The 15588-nt window shown below is 40.5% G+C and overlaps 3 protein-coding genes across 3 annotated transcripts; 2 read left to right on the forward strand and 1 right to left on the reverse strand.

The window, feature by feature from the left end:
• Positions 1–486: 486 nt before the first annotated feature.
• EAF02_001062 (uncharacterized protein) lies at positions 487–4738 on the reverse strand. The gene is made up of 2 exons (XM_038897110.1): positions 1647–4738; positions 487–1596 (listed from the first exon to the last, which is right to left on the reverse strand). The coding sequence occupies exons 1-2, from the start codon at positions 4557–4559 to the stop codon at positions 841–843; spliced, it is 3669 nt and encodes a 1222-aa protein (XP_038763969.1). The 5' UTR covers positions 4560–4738; the 3' UTR covers positions 487–840.
• Positions 4739–5376: 638 nt separating this feature from the next.
• Positions 5377–8248, forward strand: EAF02_001063 (uncharacterized protein; the record flags this gene model as incomplete). The annotated part of the gene is made up of 3 exons (XM_038897111.1): positions 5377–5611; positions 5665–7888; positions 7935–8248. The coding sequence occupies exons 1-3, from the start codon at positions 5441–5443 to the stop codon at positions 8246–8248; spliced, it is 2709 nt and encodes a 902-aa protein (XP_038763970.1). The 5' UTR covers positions 5377–5440.
• Positions 8249–10312: 2064 nt separating this feature from the next.
• Positions 10313–12881, forward strand: EAF02_001064 (uncharacterized protein; the record flags this gene model as incomplete). The annotated part of the gene is made up of 3 exons (XM_038897112.1): positions 10313–10627; positions 10683–11644; positions 11771–12881. 3 exons carry the CDS (start codon positions 10313–10315, stop codon positions 12879–12881), a joined length of 2388 nt encoding a protein of 795 aa, XP_038763971.1.
• Positions 12882–15588: the final 2707 nt, after the last annotated feature.

The following is a 15588-nucleotide window of genomic DNA, read 5'->3' on the forward strand; positions in this document are numbered from 1 at the left end:
AGTGGAACAATCGCGCTAGTCTTGACGTAACCATCACGTGATTATATCAGAACAGATAGAAAATTGGAGGAAATGGAGGAAACATGTTCAGAATGGAAAAGGAAGGAAATGTGAGAAATCTAGTATGTATTGAAACGTAGATTACGGGTCATAAACCAATCACAATCACCATCTAATCTAAATTAATTGTCGAGTTGCTTGTAGTCAAGCATCTATAAAACGATGGAAACCTTTGAAGATATGGATATAAACACCAAGTACTAGATGACAACCCCTGTCCAAGCGACATTCAAGCAATAGTAATAGCACTCTATAATGTTCGCTATCCAGGCAGTTCATCTTTATAGAAATGCTATTCGAGAGAGCCAACGAAGTCGAATATCAAGATTTCGACTTATGAATGGTATCATTATGGGGGCAAGCCCCCAAACCCCCTTAGCTCGCTGCGCTCGAAGACTCCAACTAGATTCCTCATTCTTACAAGCCCTTTTACTAAAACCTCAATGTTACCACCCGTAGCAATATAACAGTACCTATTATACAGTGATCCAAAAGTTTGCTCTCCCATCGATGATCTCAAAAGCCTTAATTCAATCGCTACAAAAACTTTTGCAAGGATATTTTTCATTTGTTTATGTTCATATATCATTCTGAATTTTACGCGTGTTTATACCTCTAGCCCAGCATACTACCATATATGGCGAATTCCCTTTTTGTTCCGCCGGGCAATGTCTCCAACACGCCTCATTTATGCAAATGTTTACATGTATCCTTGCCATGCCATGCCATATGTTGCTATGTGAAGATGATCCACCATATGTGAGAATTCCCATGCCCGATCTAATCTAAAAGTTCATCTTTTCCACTGTCAGCAACTATATTACTCTCCGACATCTGTATACTCGATCTCCTACTCCCATCGTCCGTGGCTGCTGTAATAGAGATAGCTGCATCCAACCAACTCTGCGATCCAGTCCTGAGAACAAAATATGGGTTGATATCCTGACTGAAATACTTTTCCTTCCTGGTCGTACTTCTTGTACCGCCCTCAAGGGCCGACATAGCTGCTCGAGTTGTTCTCATTCTCTTGGGTTTCGGTGCGATATTACCTCCATTTTGACTGAGTAGATTGCTCAGACGTACTCGATCTTTCTGAAGACGTGCATCGTAGGATACTATGGACCTAACGTATGGAGCAACGTCGAGTATAATGAGATTCATAGTTCGATCAAAGCAGCACGCTTCAAGATTTCCAGTACTCCAAACATATGTCTTTTCGGACTCTGAAATAGGATCAAAAGCCAAGCTCAAATCGCGGCGAGTAATAGCATTCCCTTGAGGACGTGATTGGGACTGAATGAGGCCTTGAACTTGTTTCTCGGTCGGTCCATCCAGCTCTCGATGGATTTCCCATCCATGTTCAACATGTTGACGAATTTGAAGAACTTCTCTGGCTCGAGATTTCATCCAGAATGATATGTTGATACTTGTCTCGTCCAGAGTAATTTGCGGCGACACGTCCAGTAATTGATTTGCCATAGTGTAATCTTCTCTCGCTTTACTAGACATTTTTGGGTAACTTGCATCAATGGTAACCTTATTTCATTAGCAACGAGTAGATGTAATGTTGATAGAGGGAAACTCACTTTATAGTCTGCGCCGAAGCTGTTATGCGAGAAACAATCTGTAGCACTCATAGCTTCGGCAAAGTCATCGTACATTGCCAGAGCAGCTCGTCTGGTGGCACACTCATTGGCGCAATCCGTGATCTTGTCCGCCCAAGTACTGATGCCTATATTTTGTTGCCAGTCGCCTACATCAATACCCCAACCATTCCAAGCTTCATACAAGGTCTCTTCCTCGATATCGATGTATGGTCGTTGGCTCTCGAGAGTGTCTTGAGAAATCCAGCCCATGCCAGTGTGATAAGTATCTTCGCTAACAACGCGATACTTCTTACCATGCTCATCTAGATCGCAACCCAACGGTAAACGAGGATAAAACCACTCCATTCCAGCTTTACGATCTCCAACTGCAAATTGACACCAGAACTCCAACTCTGTCAATGAACCACGTAGGTCTGACGCTCGACTTTCATATAAAGCCTTGACCGCGTCACGACGGATAGCATGACCTTCGTTGGCTGCTACGAGTAGCATGTAATCAACGGCGAGATCGGTAGGCACCGTAGTAAAGCGTATAATTGCATGTAGAGATAGAGCAAGAATTGGTACCGCAGACTCATCATTACAAGTCATAATAATTGGTCGCTTGCTCTGGGCGATCAGAAGCAAAACTGTTTGCCAAAATCCTCTATCCTCCTCAAATAAAACATCGACTTCTTCGAGTAGTATCAAGGATTGTTGCTGTTTCTTTGGTGGCCCTTTCGGAGCGATTATATCCTTGGTGACGTCCGTTTTGGGTGCAGTTTGCTCAGCATCCGTACTCTCAGATTTCATCTTTGTCGGTTCTTTGGATGTGAAGAATGGCTTCACCATGCTCGGGCGGCCATTTTCTGGATCTTCAGCCATATCATTAGATGGATATTCTTCATTGTCATTCTGACCTTTCGGCTTCGTTGGTGCTTTGGATGTAAAAAATGAGTTCAAGATGCCCTTGCTTTTAGGTTCTGGCTTGACGGATGCTTTTGAAGTGAAGAATGAGTTCATGGTACCCTGACGGCCGCTCTTCACTTCTTCAGCCACAGAATCAAATGAATTTTCTTCATCCTCATTCGCACTCGAGATCTTATCAACTTTGGATCTCTGAACTAGATGATTTCGGGTCATATCTCCAACTTTATCCATCACCTCTTTACCGCTCCTCTTGGAATTTGGATTGATTTCGAAGACTTCGAAACCAAGTTCTTTTGCAACAGCAAAGACCGTGGCAGACTTGCCACATCCGTGTGGTCCACTCAAAACAACTGCATTGGCCAGGCGCTTGGAATCTTTAGGGCCTTTCGCATTCAAATCACCAGAACGTATCACTGTTTTCTTGACCAAACCTGAATCTCCTAACAAATCCCCATCTTCCGGCTCCGTTATTTCATCCATCTCGTTGTCTTCTTCGCCATCAGATACTATAAAATTATCCAGCTTTTTTGATTTTCGCTTCCTTTTTCCAACTGGTTCGGCTTTTGACGATGCAGATTTCTTCGTAGCCTTATTTTCAGCAGAACCTGATTCTACTGACATTACCGTCAATTTTTGCAACCAATCTTTCAATATGAAGGCCTCTCGTCCAGTCTGTAAGATCTCCTCTGCACTTTTTGGTGCATACTTCTGTGTCCAAGATATATTTTCGCATTCAGCCTTGTCAAATGCCGATAGCGAAGTGGCAATTGAGTTGTAAACATTTGTAAGAGCAGGGTGGGCATTTGAACGTCTTTTATCTGGCTCTTGGAGTTCGTCATCGCTCAAATCCTCATGTAAAACTGGTCTGTTAGGCTTTGAGATAAGTTCTTTTCGTACTCGACACTGGAGACTTGGGCCTGTTTCGATGTGTTTGGATGGTACTCGGAGGCAAGGAGAAACTGGAGCGAAATCATGAATATGAAGGTCATGGATGCTATTAATTGTCTCATCAATTCGTAATTTCGCCGTAAAAGTATTGATAATATTTTCATCTTCAACGATTTCAACTGCTCGATATTTTGACCCTTTCTTCACGTCGCTGGATTCTCCAGGGACTGTGCTGGTAGAGGTGCCATTTGAATATTCCTCGTCTCTTTCTCCGCGTACATGCACCATTCCAGACCATGGCCAAGCTGGCTCAATGGCGTCGGGGAACTTGGAAGTTTTAGGAGCTTTCTCGAAGCCTTTAAACGTTGGCGGGACTTGCTTTCCGTCCCTTGAATGTGGTCGGCCAAAATTGGATACAATTGTCGATGGTGAAGCTGGTCTACCCGAAGTAGTTCTCTTTCCTATAGGAGATTTTTTTCCTTGGCCCGATTGCTGTGATTTTGAGGATTCCTGGGGTTCTTCTTGTGTCGGCGATTTCTTTTTTGCTGTCTTCCACCATGGAATAGCATCTACCCCATTCCCCTTTCTCGATACTATCTCTTTTGTATTTTTCACGTCCGTATTATTTGACTCCGTCTTCGGTATTAATGTTTCGATGCCGTCGAGAATATTCTCAATCTTGCTGCCAACTTCAGAAGCTGGACTTTGTCCACTGCCATAGCGCATGACAACAATTTTTGATTTTGCAGGTGTCAGGGTAGTTTGCTTACGCTTCGAGGCTCGTAAAGGTTTCACTGTTTTTGTCGGCGCAGTTGTCTTTGTGATTGTGGATGTCTTTCCTGCCTCTAACTCTGTTGTAACTTCTGGCGAGGCAGTCTTTCGGCGTTTCCTCCTACCATTGTTCGGGTCAACCTCCAACAAATCTGCTTGTTCTCCATTTGGCATATATGATGAGTCTAGAGCTCCATTTTGCAGTGTTACATTGTTTCCCGCAGTCGATGACGTTCTTAACGGCTTTTGGAAGAAGGGATGCACAGTCTTTTCGTGCCCCTCTTCTATGAGAGGATTCATGGTTTTTGCGATCAAGACCGCCATTCGTATGCGGCCAAGTCGAGATGATCAAACGCGAACCTCGCACATTCGCTTTCAACGATAGCGATTCTCAATCAATTAATTGGTCAAGGGGAGAAAAACATTTGTAATTTTCGTAAGAAGCTTGACTTGAGAACAGATATAGAATATAAAAAAGTGCCCTTTTGCAGACAGTGAAAAAGTAATTGGGAGTGAAAAGCAATGCGCATCCAAAAGTTGCTAAGTACTTAGGTAATAAGGTAGTGACATCAAGGTGAAGTTGAGAACCGCGTACGCGTTTTGATGAAATTAGCACTTTAACTACTGGTCTACTTTGGGCCCCATAGGTGATAGGTAGATGAAGTGCTTCGAAAACTATTCACCCTTTTCAATATTCAATATAAAATCATGTTGTCGATGTTTGACGTTGAAAATTGTAATGAAAATGTTCCTAAGCTTATGAATTGTAATATCCGATCGAGAGGTTTGGGATTTTGATTCATTTCCGCATTATTATTCGACATCAAAAGATAGGTACCTGATGAGAAGGAAGTTCAATGTAGGATTTTTCTGGATGCTTGAGTGTACCCATCTACAACGCATGTAAAGTACCACATAGACCCACTTGACACTCTTCTGCTCGCGTTTTTGAGAGCTGATTGGTCATTCCTACCTGGCAGGATGGTCAGAATCACATGATCGACACCAAACAGACACGCTAAAGTGTGCAGGGCGTGGCATAATAAATTTGGTAACCCTCCAAGACATAAAGTTTTGTGCCACGGCAGAATTGTTTCACCGCTCAGAGAAATTTCAAAGCTTTTTGGATCTTTTTACTTTGCGCAAATCCATAATCACTGCTTCAATACATTGGAATTGATTGCGCAAAAATTCCAATTGTTAATATGTCGTCAAGAATATCTTTACAGCAGCCATACGTGGTCGCTACTTTACCGCGATCGAAACAGGCCCAATATGTAGTTGGGGAAGTCTTTGGTGGTTCACCTGGATCAAAAAAAAGAAAGAGGTCAGAATTGGCGGTTGGAATTCACGGAGAAGGTGTGAATTTATACGATGTAAGATATTATAGATATTTCTTGGGTATCTTCAAATGTTAATGTCTTCTCAGGTATCATCTTCAAAATTACTTACTTCTTACGCTCTGCCTCCTGGCACTTCATTTTCTTGCCCGCCATACTCTTCCAGGTCGAAAACGACGAAAACCAAAACCGAGCGAAGAACATATGTTTCGACATCCGGCTCTGAGGATCAAATCACATTGTTCCATGATATTACGGAAGGGACTAGCACATCACAATCTACAACAGTCACACACAAGCTCAGTCAATCGAAAGCGCCAGTGGTTCATTTGGGTGCTTTAGCCTCTTCAGGATTGGATGCGATCAAAAAATCGGATATATTGATTGTGAAGAAAGATGGTGAGATTCAATGCTTAGATGGTGAAAGTCTTCAGCTATTATGGTCCTCTCCTGCCACCGCCCTCGGTCGAGCTTCGTCAATGACAATGACCAATATCGAGGTTGAATATGCGCACATTACAAATGCCTATTCCGCTGGTCAAGGAATCTTGAAAGGTCGCCAGGATGTTTTTGCTTTTTTCCCACAAGAAGTGACCGAAGATGGCTTTAATCCAGACATAATAATTGTGATTACAAAGTCAAATGTGCAGGAAGCTGGTGATCGTGTGCGTACATTACACATTGTAGCGTTGCCAAGGAAGGCGACGACATATTTGAATGGCACAACACATTCTGTCGAATCTCTTCTCGACGCCCCTCTACCAATTCACAAAGCTCCAAAGAAGAAAGTAACGGTCGGAAAAGCTTCATTCGGTATCAATGTTTCCGCCGGTATTTTGCAAATACTGGAAGCGGAAGTGTTGACAACTTTGGATTTACATGATACTTTTCCAAAGATACAATCCGAAATCAACACTCCTGGTACCGGTTCCTTCCTTCGCCTTTCAAGCACTTCTATAATCATGTCAAATCAACAAGCTATTAGCATTCTCAACCCAAAATATGAATCTGTGTTAGCAACCATCAAGTTGGATGATGAGGCAAACAAAGAATCACTCAAACGCAAACGAGACTCTGATGATAAGCAGAGACCACGATTGGATATTCCTGCTCAATTCATCTCTTACTACCCTAAACTTGGGACAGTTTTAGCTATCTCAGATAATGAGCTCGTTGCCGTTCAAGTGGATTTTCAACCTGGTCAAGGATCAAAATCTCGAGCATTTGGACTATTGATCGATTCTCTTGGCTGCTCGGATCCACAAGTTGTACGCTCCAAGCCTGGAAAGGAGCCATCGCATGGAAAGTGGCTTTTCGTGGATCATTACCTTCCTGGATCAATGGGCATGAAAGAAGATGCATGGGTAAATGTGACGAGAGAACCTGAGAGATGTGTCAAGAGTGGAGATACTGCAGCTTTCGAGAAGGCTTTAGGCAGCAAGTTCGACCAAGATTGGAGCACTGAAATGTCCGAAAATCCTGCAGACAAGATTGCAAAGATAGAGCCTTCTGAAGTCGATCGTAGATGGATATTATATGCACTAAGTAAGATTTTTAGCTGGTCTCAGAATCTGGAAGGGGTGTATGAGCTTTCTATTATTTTCTATCCTCCTAGACTTTTCAGGTGGTTGCTTCAAACAGGAAACATGACGATTCTTAATATCGAATCAGCATTGAGACAAGAGATTCGAGCCTCACTTTCTGGCCCAATACCAGCTGGCCAACTTGTCAATGCTATTGTTAAGTTGGACCGGGAAATGGAATTATTACTTCATCTTGTTTCATCCAATCTACTTGGAGCAGCGGAACTTCTTCACGCTATTCAAAAGTTAATGGAAACTATGGATTTGTTTGAACTTGGAGACTCTTCGAGTCCAAAGCAAGCATTACTGACAAATGGGGAAGACACACCCCTGGAACATGATAATGCTGAAGAGGAAGTACAAAGACTTGAAGCCGAGGCTGAAGATGATCTCCAACTCGCCGAATTTCAATTAGGAGAAGGTTCAGGTGTCAGAGGTGAAGCCTTAAATGTGGCTCTCTCGAAACTCTATACATGTCCAGACAACAACATTACGGAAGCTTTACAGACAACTTTTACAAGTCAAGAAACGGTATCACTAATCTATATTTTGAGAGTCGAATTGGCCAAAGGTGGATGGACAGGTCGATACCTTGATATCTTGGAATTGGATGATGACGAAGTTGAGGCACCTGATAACTCCATCATTCTCATCTCCAGCTTACTCAACAATTGTATTGATGCTCGTGCAGCTGGCGGTTGGTTGACCGGAAATGCAAGATTGATCAATGGTGATCAATCCGAATCGAAGCATTCATGGAACATTGAAAATGGAAGTCAGTGCCGCACTCGAAGGGATCGAAACGGCCGTTTACCTCAAGGGATTAACATCCGAGATGGTCCGTTACGGGGATTCCGTACTTAAAACCCTTGGCAATGAAGACACAGGACGAATGGCAAAGTCAATATTAACACTTCCCTCTGGAGAAAAAGACCTCTCGACATTACCGATTGGTCTCAAGGCCGAGAAACAAATATCTCGTCTTCGTGTAGGTGCAGGAGGAGAAATTCAAAAGAGAAGTAAGAGAGATATTGGAAGACTCTTGAGTAGACAAGTGGGAAAATATACAAGAGAAAGAATTGTTTTGTAAGGAGTATCAGAATAGCATTGAAGATGAAGGGTTTATTATTTTAATGATATTGTTGATTGATTGGTTGGAAGGATATAAAAATCAAAAACCTCTTTTGCTCATGCCATATACCATATATCTCGTACAAGTTGACCTCGTACAAATTTTATCTACACGACCAGTACAGTATTCACATGACATGATTTCGGAGTTCCCCTCCCCTGTCTTGCCCTGCCCTGCCTTGCACTCCACATCTCACCATTGATTACCTACATATATTCTAGCATCTTTTCCCGACGCCTTCATGCAACCTGAATGCACCGTCAAGAAAAATGTGTCAACCCATGCTTAGCGATCCTATCATATTCCACACCTTCTACATATTCTACAACACGATGCGGTAACTCGGCATGATAGGTTCTGTAGAGGGAGCTCGGCTCGGTGTTCGCACGGCTGGAGTGGATACGAAATTGTATAAGCCTTCATCTGAGCCTCACGCCTTGGTTACGCAGTGGGTGCGACATTGCGGCGATCGCTGTGGATGGGTGGGTTGATGGAGGTTGATGGAGAGATGGGAACTGCGCCACAAAGTGCGGTTCATGAGATTTGGGGTTGCTTTGCTGTTTGTTGTGTTTGAGAACTGGGAGTGACTAGGGATAAGAATTCTCCAGTTTTTATTGTGTTCTGAGGTGTTGCTTGTGTTCTAACTTCTAATGCATATTTTAACTTCTCAGCCGTTTTTGTGAATGCTTGGTTGGGTTGGGTTTGTGGCGTGTGGTGTTTGATTGGGTGGATGATGAAGGGAGGGAGGGATGGTTCATGGATTGGATGGACGGAGAGACGGATAGGATAGGATAGGTGGAGAGATGGATGGATGTTCATTCCCGCGACGTCACTTGGAATCTTGGATGGATGAACGGATTGGAATATGATTATCGGTTTCTGGATCTGGTGTGGTATGGTATGATATGGTATGGTTCATTGAGGCAAGCGGTAGTTCGAGAGAGATTTCTTAAATCGTTACCTATTCTACCGATACCCATTTGTTCAGCTCCGCCTCGATTGATGGCTTCGATTATTCTTCTATGCAGCTTCTAAGGGATGGAGGTTTATTATTCTAAAACTTATTCTCCATTTTATTGATTTATTGGTCTTGGTTTTGTTTGGGTACTGAGTACTGAGTATTGAGTATCGGATCTGAATGAATTATATTGATTATGGTGATTGTGAATTTGTATTTTTGAAGCGGTATTTTATATACATACATACATGCCACGGTGCATACCTACCTACTTCCTCAAGTAATCATTAACAAAACACGGATACATCAATACGAATTCCGCAACTCGAAACTCGAAACTCGGCACAATCAACGATTAGAAATCTGGGAATTCGACAAGAAAAACATTGCGGGGTATAATAAAGTGGAGTGGTTCGTTACGTCGGAGCTATCATCATAGGTTATCAGACAGAGAACTCAGCAGGAAAGAAAGAAAAGATATCCACTTCGCTGCAGCAGAGCAAAGTAAATGAAAGCAGGAAGAGAGTACAACACATCATATCGCGCACACACACGCACACTCGCATATCTTTCATCATTTTAATTTGATTGATTAATTATTTTGCTTTGCCACTTTTTGGGTTCAAAGGGATGGGTGTATAATTGATCTCTCCCTCTTTCTTTCTCTCCTTCTCGAACCTTAGAATCGCTTGCGACATCGAAGTGCGAGATTCGAGATTTGGGATAGCATATTTGAAGTCGAATATTGAGCGCTGAATGAGATACGAAATGAGTGTTGGAACATCATCAGATATCAGAAAAGTATCGATACTTTGTCGCGATGTGCATCGGAAATGTAGAGAGGCGGGGGCGGAATATGAGGAGATTCGACGGGAAGTGAAGGGTTTGTATGGGGTTTTGAGGGAGTTGAAGAAGAGGAGGAAGAGAGGAATGGGGAGTGGGACGAGGGGAATTGGGAAAGTGTGGAGGGGATTATTGGGGATTGTGAGGGGACCCTGAGACAACTTGATGGATTGTTGGGGAGATATGGGAGGAATGGAGGGGGAAGGTTGGGAAGTAATGAGATGGATCAATTGGGTGGGATTCGAGTGAGGTTGATTTCGCATAAGAAGAATACATCGCATTTTCTCGATTCGCTACTACACGAAGATGAAGACGGAGACGCAAAGGAAGCAGAGGAAGCAGACGGAAAGGGAGAATTGGATATGTTGTTGGATAAGGTGGATGATATTGCAGCGGATAGGAGTCGAAGGGTTGGGACTTTACAAATGATGGGTTCTGAGAATGAAGATGAGGAGGATACTTTGCAGATTTGGAAATGGTTTAGGAGGAATCTAGTTGAAGAGGGGTTTAATAGAGTAGTTTTGGAACGGCATAAGGTATTTGGATCTTTCAATGTGGTAGGACAATTGCTTCTTTCTAACAAACTTCCAGGATGTTTTAATTGCATATATACGACAAATGGAACAAGACGGGCTACTAATCGAAAATCCATCTGCATCTACACCTCAAACCAGTCCAAGAACTCCTCATAAAGAACGATGGGACTCTACACATTCCGATTCACCTCATACACAAGTAGCACCAGCTTCATTCGATAATGCCAATATCAATTTAGGACGCAATGACTCTGGAGCAAAAGAAATGATCCAACGAGAAGACAATATAAAATTCCCTCCAGCGATGAAATTCCAAAGACCCAAACCCAAATCTCTCGTCGACTCATATCCATACCCCGGACAAAATATATCTTCAACTCCTCATCGACAATTATCACCTCCTCTAACTCCCAAAGTCTCAACCACAGATCTCGATATATCAGAATCGCAATGCGGAAAGGATATTAACGGCTCAAAATTAAACTCTGAGGATGATACGTCATTCATGCATCAGACGATGTCACGATATCCAGTCAATTCGAATCATAATAATACTTCAATAATTCAAACCTCGGATCTTCTTTTGCTTCCTTGCTTCACAACAAGTAATCCTCAACTTCTTCCACCGTCTTCTCCGGGAAGTTGGAATTCAAATTCAAATTCGTACTCATATCCTAATGAACCTCCCAACAAAAACATACCATCACCTCAATTGGAAACAATGACACTTCGACCAAAACATAGCTCGGACCCAGTCCAGAAATCATCACCGCGTACAAGTGGTGTTCGATTCGATCTTCCTGATGAATCATCAAAAAATCACAAACCTACACTTAGTAGTGGAAATAATCCCCACGATTCCACCATTCCAATTCCCATTCCTACTTCTATTTTAAAATCAAAAATTGCACCTGATTCATCCGGCCACGAAATTCCTCAAGATGCAAAATGGACAAAGGTTAAACGATCTTTGATATCACCAGAAGTATTGATGAGAGATGGGAGAAGATTCGAAGCGTAAGTTATCCATCATTCCTTTTTGTTCTCAGGATGAGTATATAATAAATATCGAGAGAAGGGAAAGAAAACTATATGATAAATATGATATAATGTATTGTGATACTAATAATTATATACAAATAGTCGACCAGAATTCGTAGCTATCTTGGGAATTCTAACGAAAGAGGAAATTCAACAATATGCTGAGCGCTCGCATGTTTTGAGAGAAGAGCGTTGGTGGAGAAATCATCCCGAGCAGAGAGAAAGAAGGGAGAGAAGGGAAAGAAGTGAAAGAAGTAGAAGACGAAACTCAGAGGATGAGGAGAGTTCTTCTTGCAGTTCTAATTCTAGTTCGGAGATGAGCTCGGATTCTGATTCAGATATGAATGAGCATAGAAGACGTGGTGAGAAAAGAAATGGGGATGCAAGAGGAAAAGGTAGAAGAGGTGATGAATGGGAAGAGAGGGGAGGAAGAAGAGAAAGAAAAGGAAGATCGGAAAGATATAATCGCAGAGAAAGAGATCGTGAAGCAAATTATACTTTTGCTCCTCAATCACAACCCCAACCTCAGCCTCAACATTTCTCTTCCTCGCCATATTCTGCATCAAATAATCCACTTCCAGGAAGAGGTATGGATATACCCGGAATAAACCAAACACCAAATGGATACGCACCTCTGGGTTCTTTTCCTGGACAACAAAATCATCCCCAACAAGGATATCCACCACCTCCACAACAGCAACCCCCCTATCCAATACAAAATCAATTTCCTCAACCTCCCTATCCTCAAGGACAAGGACCTCCCCCACAAATAAATCAAAATCAATATCTCTCACCAAATCCCTACGCTCCTTACTCTACATCTCCATCCGGCTCCTCACCTCCCTATCCTCCTTCACAAAGCACTTCTCCTTACACACATACATATATACCCAATCCATCTCATCCTTCTTATCCCCCGCACAATTCTCGACGCCATCATTCGCATTCTCATTCTCATTCACATTCCCATTCCCATTCCCGCTCTCCGCGTTCCCATTCCCATCATTCTCGCTCCCGCCGTTCTCGCGATTCAGATCCCCGCTCTTCAGAGCCGCGGAGACAAAATTCCGGAAACGGCGGAGTACAAATACAACTTCGGGTACGAGTAAATGGCGGGATCATCTCGCGGCGGCGGGGGGATAGGTGGGGGTGTTGGGGGGTGCGGCGGCGGGGGTTGTGGGAAGTGTTGAGTGAAGCTGCGGAGGGGTTTTAGGGTTGGGGAGATGGGGATGAATGGAGGAGAATGGGATGAGGGAGGATTGAAAGTGGGAAAATGAGATGAAGATGAAGGAGAATGAGATGAAGATGAAGGAGAATGAGATGAAGATGAAGGAAATGAATGGAGGGGATGAAATTATGATGAGAGGATAATGAGATGAATGGATAGGAATGAATGGATAAGAATGAAATAAAATGAAATAAAATCAAACGAAATAAACGAAACGGGAATGGGAGTTAAGAATAAAGATAGAATGGCATGATGGCACGATAACATGATAACATGATAACATGATGGATGACATGATAACAGGATGATATGTATGTATGTATGTATATATGTATGTATGTATATAGAAGGGATATCAAATAATGAAATGACGAAATGATGAAATGATTATCAGAAGAGGATAGGATAGAATAATAATTTATTATAGTATGGAATATAAAATATAAGATACGAGATACGAGATATAAATCCGCAAATATAATATAGAAATAATAACGTGATTTATCAGTATGCGGGTCATATCAGTGTGCGGATCACTTTCACCTTTATTCACTCTTTCAAACTTATATTATTCAATAATTATTGAATCAATTGATTTAAAACTATAAAAATTATAATAATCTAAATCTATTATATTATCTTGATAAATTTTTTGTATTATATTCAGTCCTTTCTGTATTTATTATAATATTAATTAGAAAATACTTCTCTATTAGAATTCCTTCCTTTTTGATGTTTATCATATTGAATCTGAATATCAATCTTTTGTTGAGATAATATATTAAGAGCTTTTTATTTAGTAAATATTTCTCCTTGATATAATTAGGTTTTTTTTGTGTGTCGATGTTTGCTTAATGCCTTATTCGCTATTCAAAATATATGGATCTCTGTATTTAAAAGTATATTCTTATAAGCTAATCTCTTTATATCTTTAGCTAGAGTTAGTTACAATCTCAAATATAGGTGTTAGGGGAGTTTAATTGATATTGGATTATTCGAGATTTCATTAAAAATTGATTGAGAAAGAGCTTTAATTGAATTATAAGGGGTTTGAGAGATTCATTAATCTAGATCGAAGAGGGGAGGGTAGATGTACAAATTCAAATATCTAATTTCAAAAGTATAGCTTTAGGGTTAAATAATATTAAACCTGTTCCTTGAAACCCTGATTTCATATTCTAAAAGGTAATTGATTCTTTGTATACAGTTTAAAAGCTATAAAGAATTTAATCTTCAAGATATAATTAATATATACCTTGATAAATCTATCAATTTGATTATTATATAAAACATTTCAGATTACTAAAACAATTTACATTAAGTAATTGAATTAAATACTTGAATACAATAATAAACATAAATATATAATATCATTCTCTTTATAGTATACTTGAAAAAGCTTTTGATTCATGGCTTTTATACCCATTTAGCATTAATATTCGATATTTACCCTTTCTTTGATTTTTAATATACTATCAAAGTATTTCAACTATTCTAAATCTATCTCATTATTTGTCCATCCATTAGATATAGGTTTAATAACCCAATCCGCAGGAAAATCGGTTTCGGTATATCAATTGGAAAGATGAACCTGTCCTTAAACCATTAGAAATAGGGGTATAGTTTCACCCTCCCCATTACCACATATAATCACTGTAGCCCATTCTCTATTGCCTGATTGTATTGCCTTACTTCTACCATTCGTTCAGCACTAATTATCACTATTCCAGGGCATATTATACCTATCATAAAATCTATTTCGTTGAAATTGTAGAAATCGCAATTGAGAATACCGTATTTCGCTTGCATATTCAAAACTAATTGAAACCACTTTTCAATAAGTTTAGGATCTTTATAAAAAGCCCTCTGAAAATTATAAATATAATTAAAACGTATTTTTAATTTGATTCGATTGCTTTACGAATCGATATGCCCAAAGCTTCCCAATATGCTTTGCACCCCTCGATTCAAGAATATAATTTGCTATATCTTTTATATTTCTTAATTTAGATGGAAATCCTTTTATATCCATATCAATTATATATTCAGAAATAATATTCTCTTCTAGTTCTGAAAGATTATAAGATTTAGATTGATATTCGGAAATGGGAAATAATACTATTAATTCTACGCTGTAATATCGTATTCAAGATATTATATATCTTTACAATCTTTTGAATATTTGTTTTTTTTTTTTGTTTTTTTGAATAACTTCAATAGCGAGGAGTATACGGGCTTCTTGATTATTCGAATTTATTATGGATTATTGATAAAAACGCGTATTGAAAGAGGAGAGAGTGAATTGAGGTGAAAATGATTCGCATACTAATATGACCCGCACACTGATAAATCACGTTATAATATCCAACATTAATAAAAACATTACGTTACGAGCATCAATGTGACGATCCTGCCATATTAGTGGATCGGCTAGGTCCTCACGTGATTCACAATCCTGTATATTACCACTTCCTTCCGAAGAGCTCTTCTAGCTCTTTACCTTAGTATTCTAAATGATGTAATCGTTATATTATACTAAGATTCATATAAATTTTTTAAGCTCTTAATCGTTCCTACAAAGCTTCCTATTGCTAGTCCGCTTGTCGAATACTTATTGTTTTTTATACCCACTCCCCCAATACAATTATTCATACAACCTTCAATCAAGACCTCTCCCTAGCTCCACTCCTAC

This window comes from Botrytis sinoallii (assembly GCF_014898435.1).
Source record: "Botrytis sinoallii strain Bc 23 chromosome Unknown BSIN_001, whole genome shotgun sequence".
Classification (NCBI taxonomy): Eukaryota; Fungi; Ascomycota; class Leotiomycetes; order Helotiales; family Sclerotiniaceae; genus Botrytis; species Botrytis sinoallii.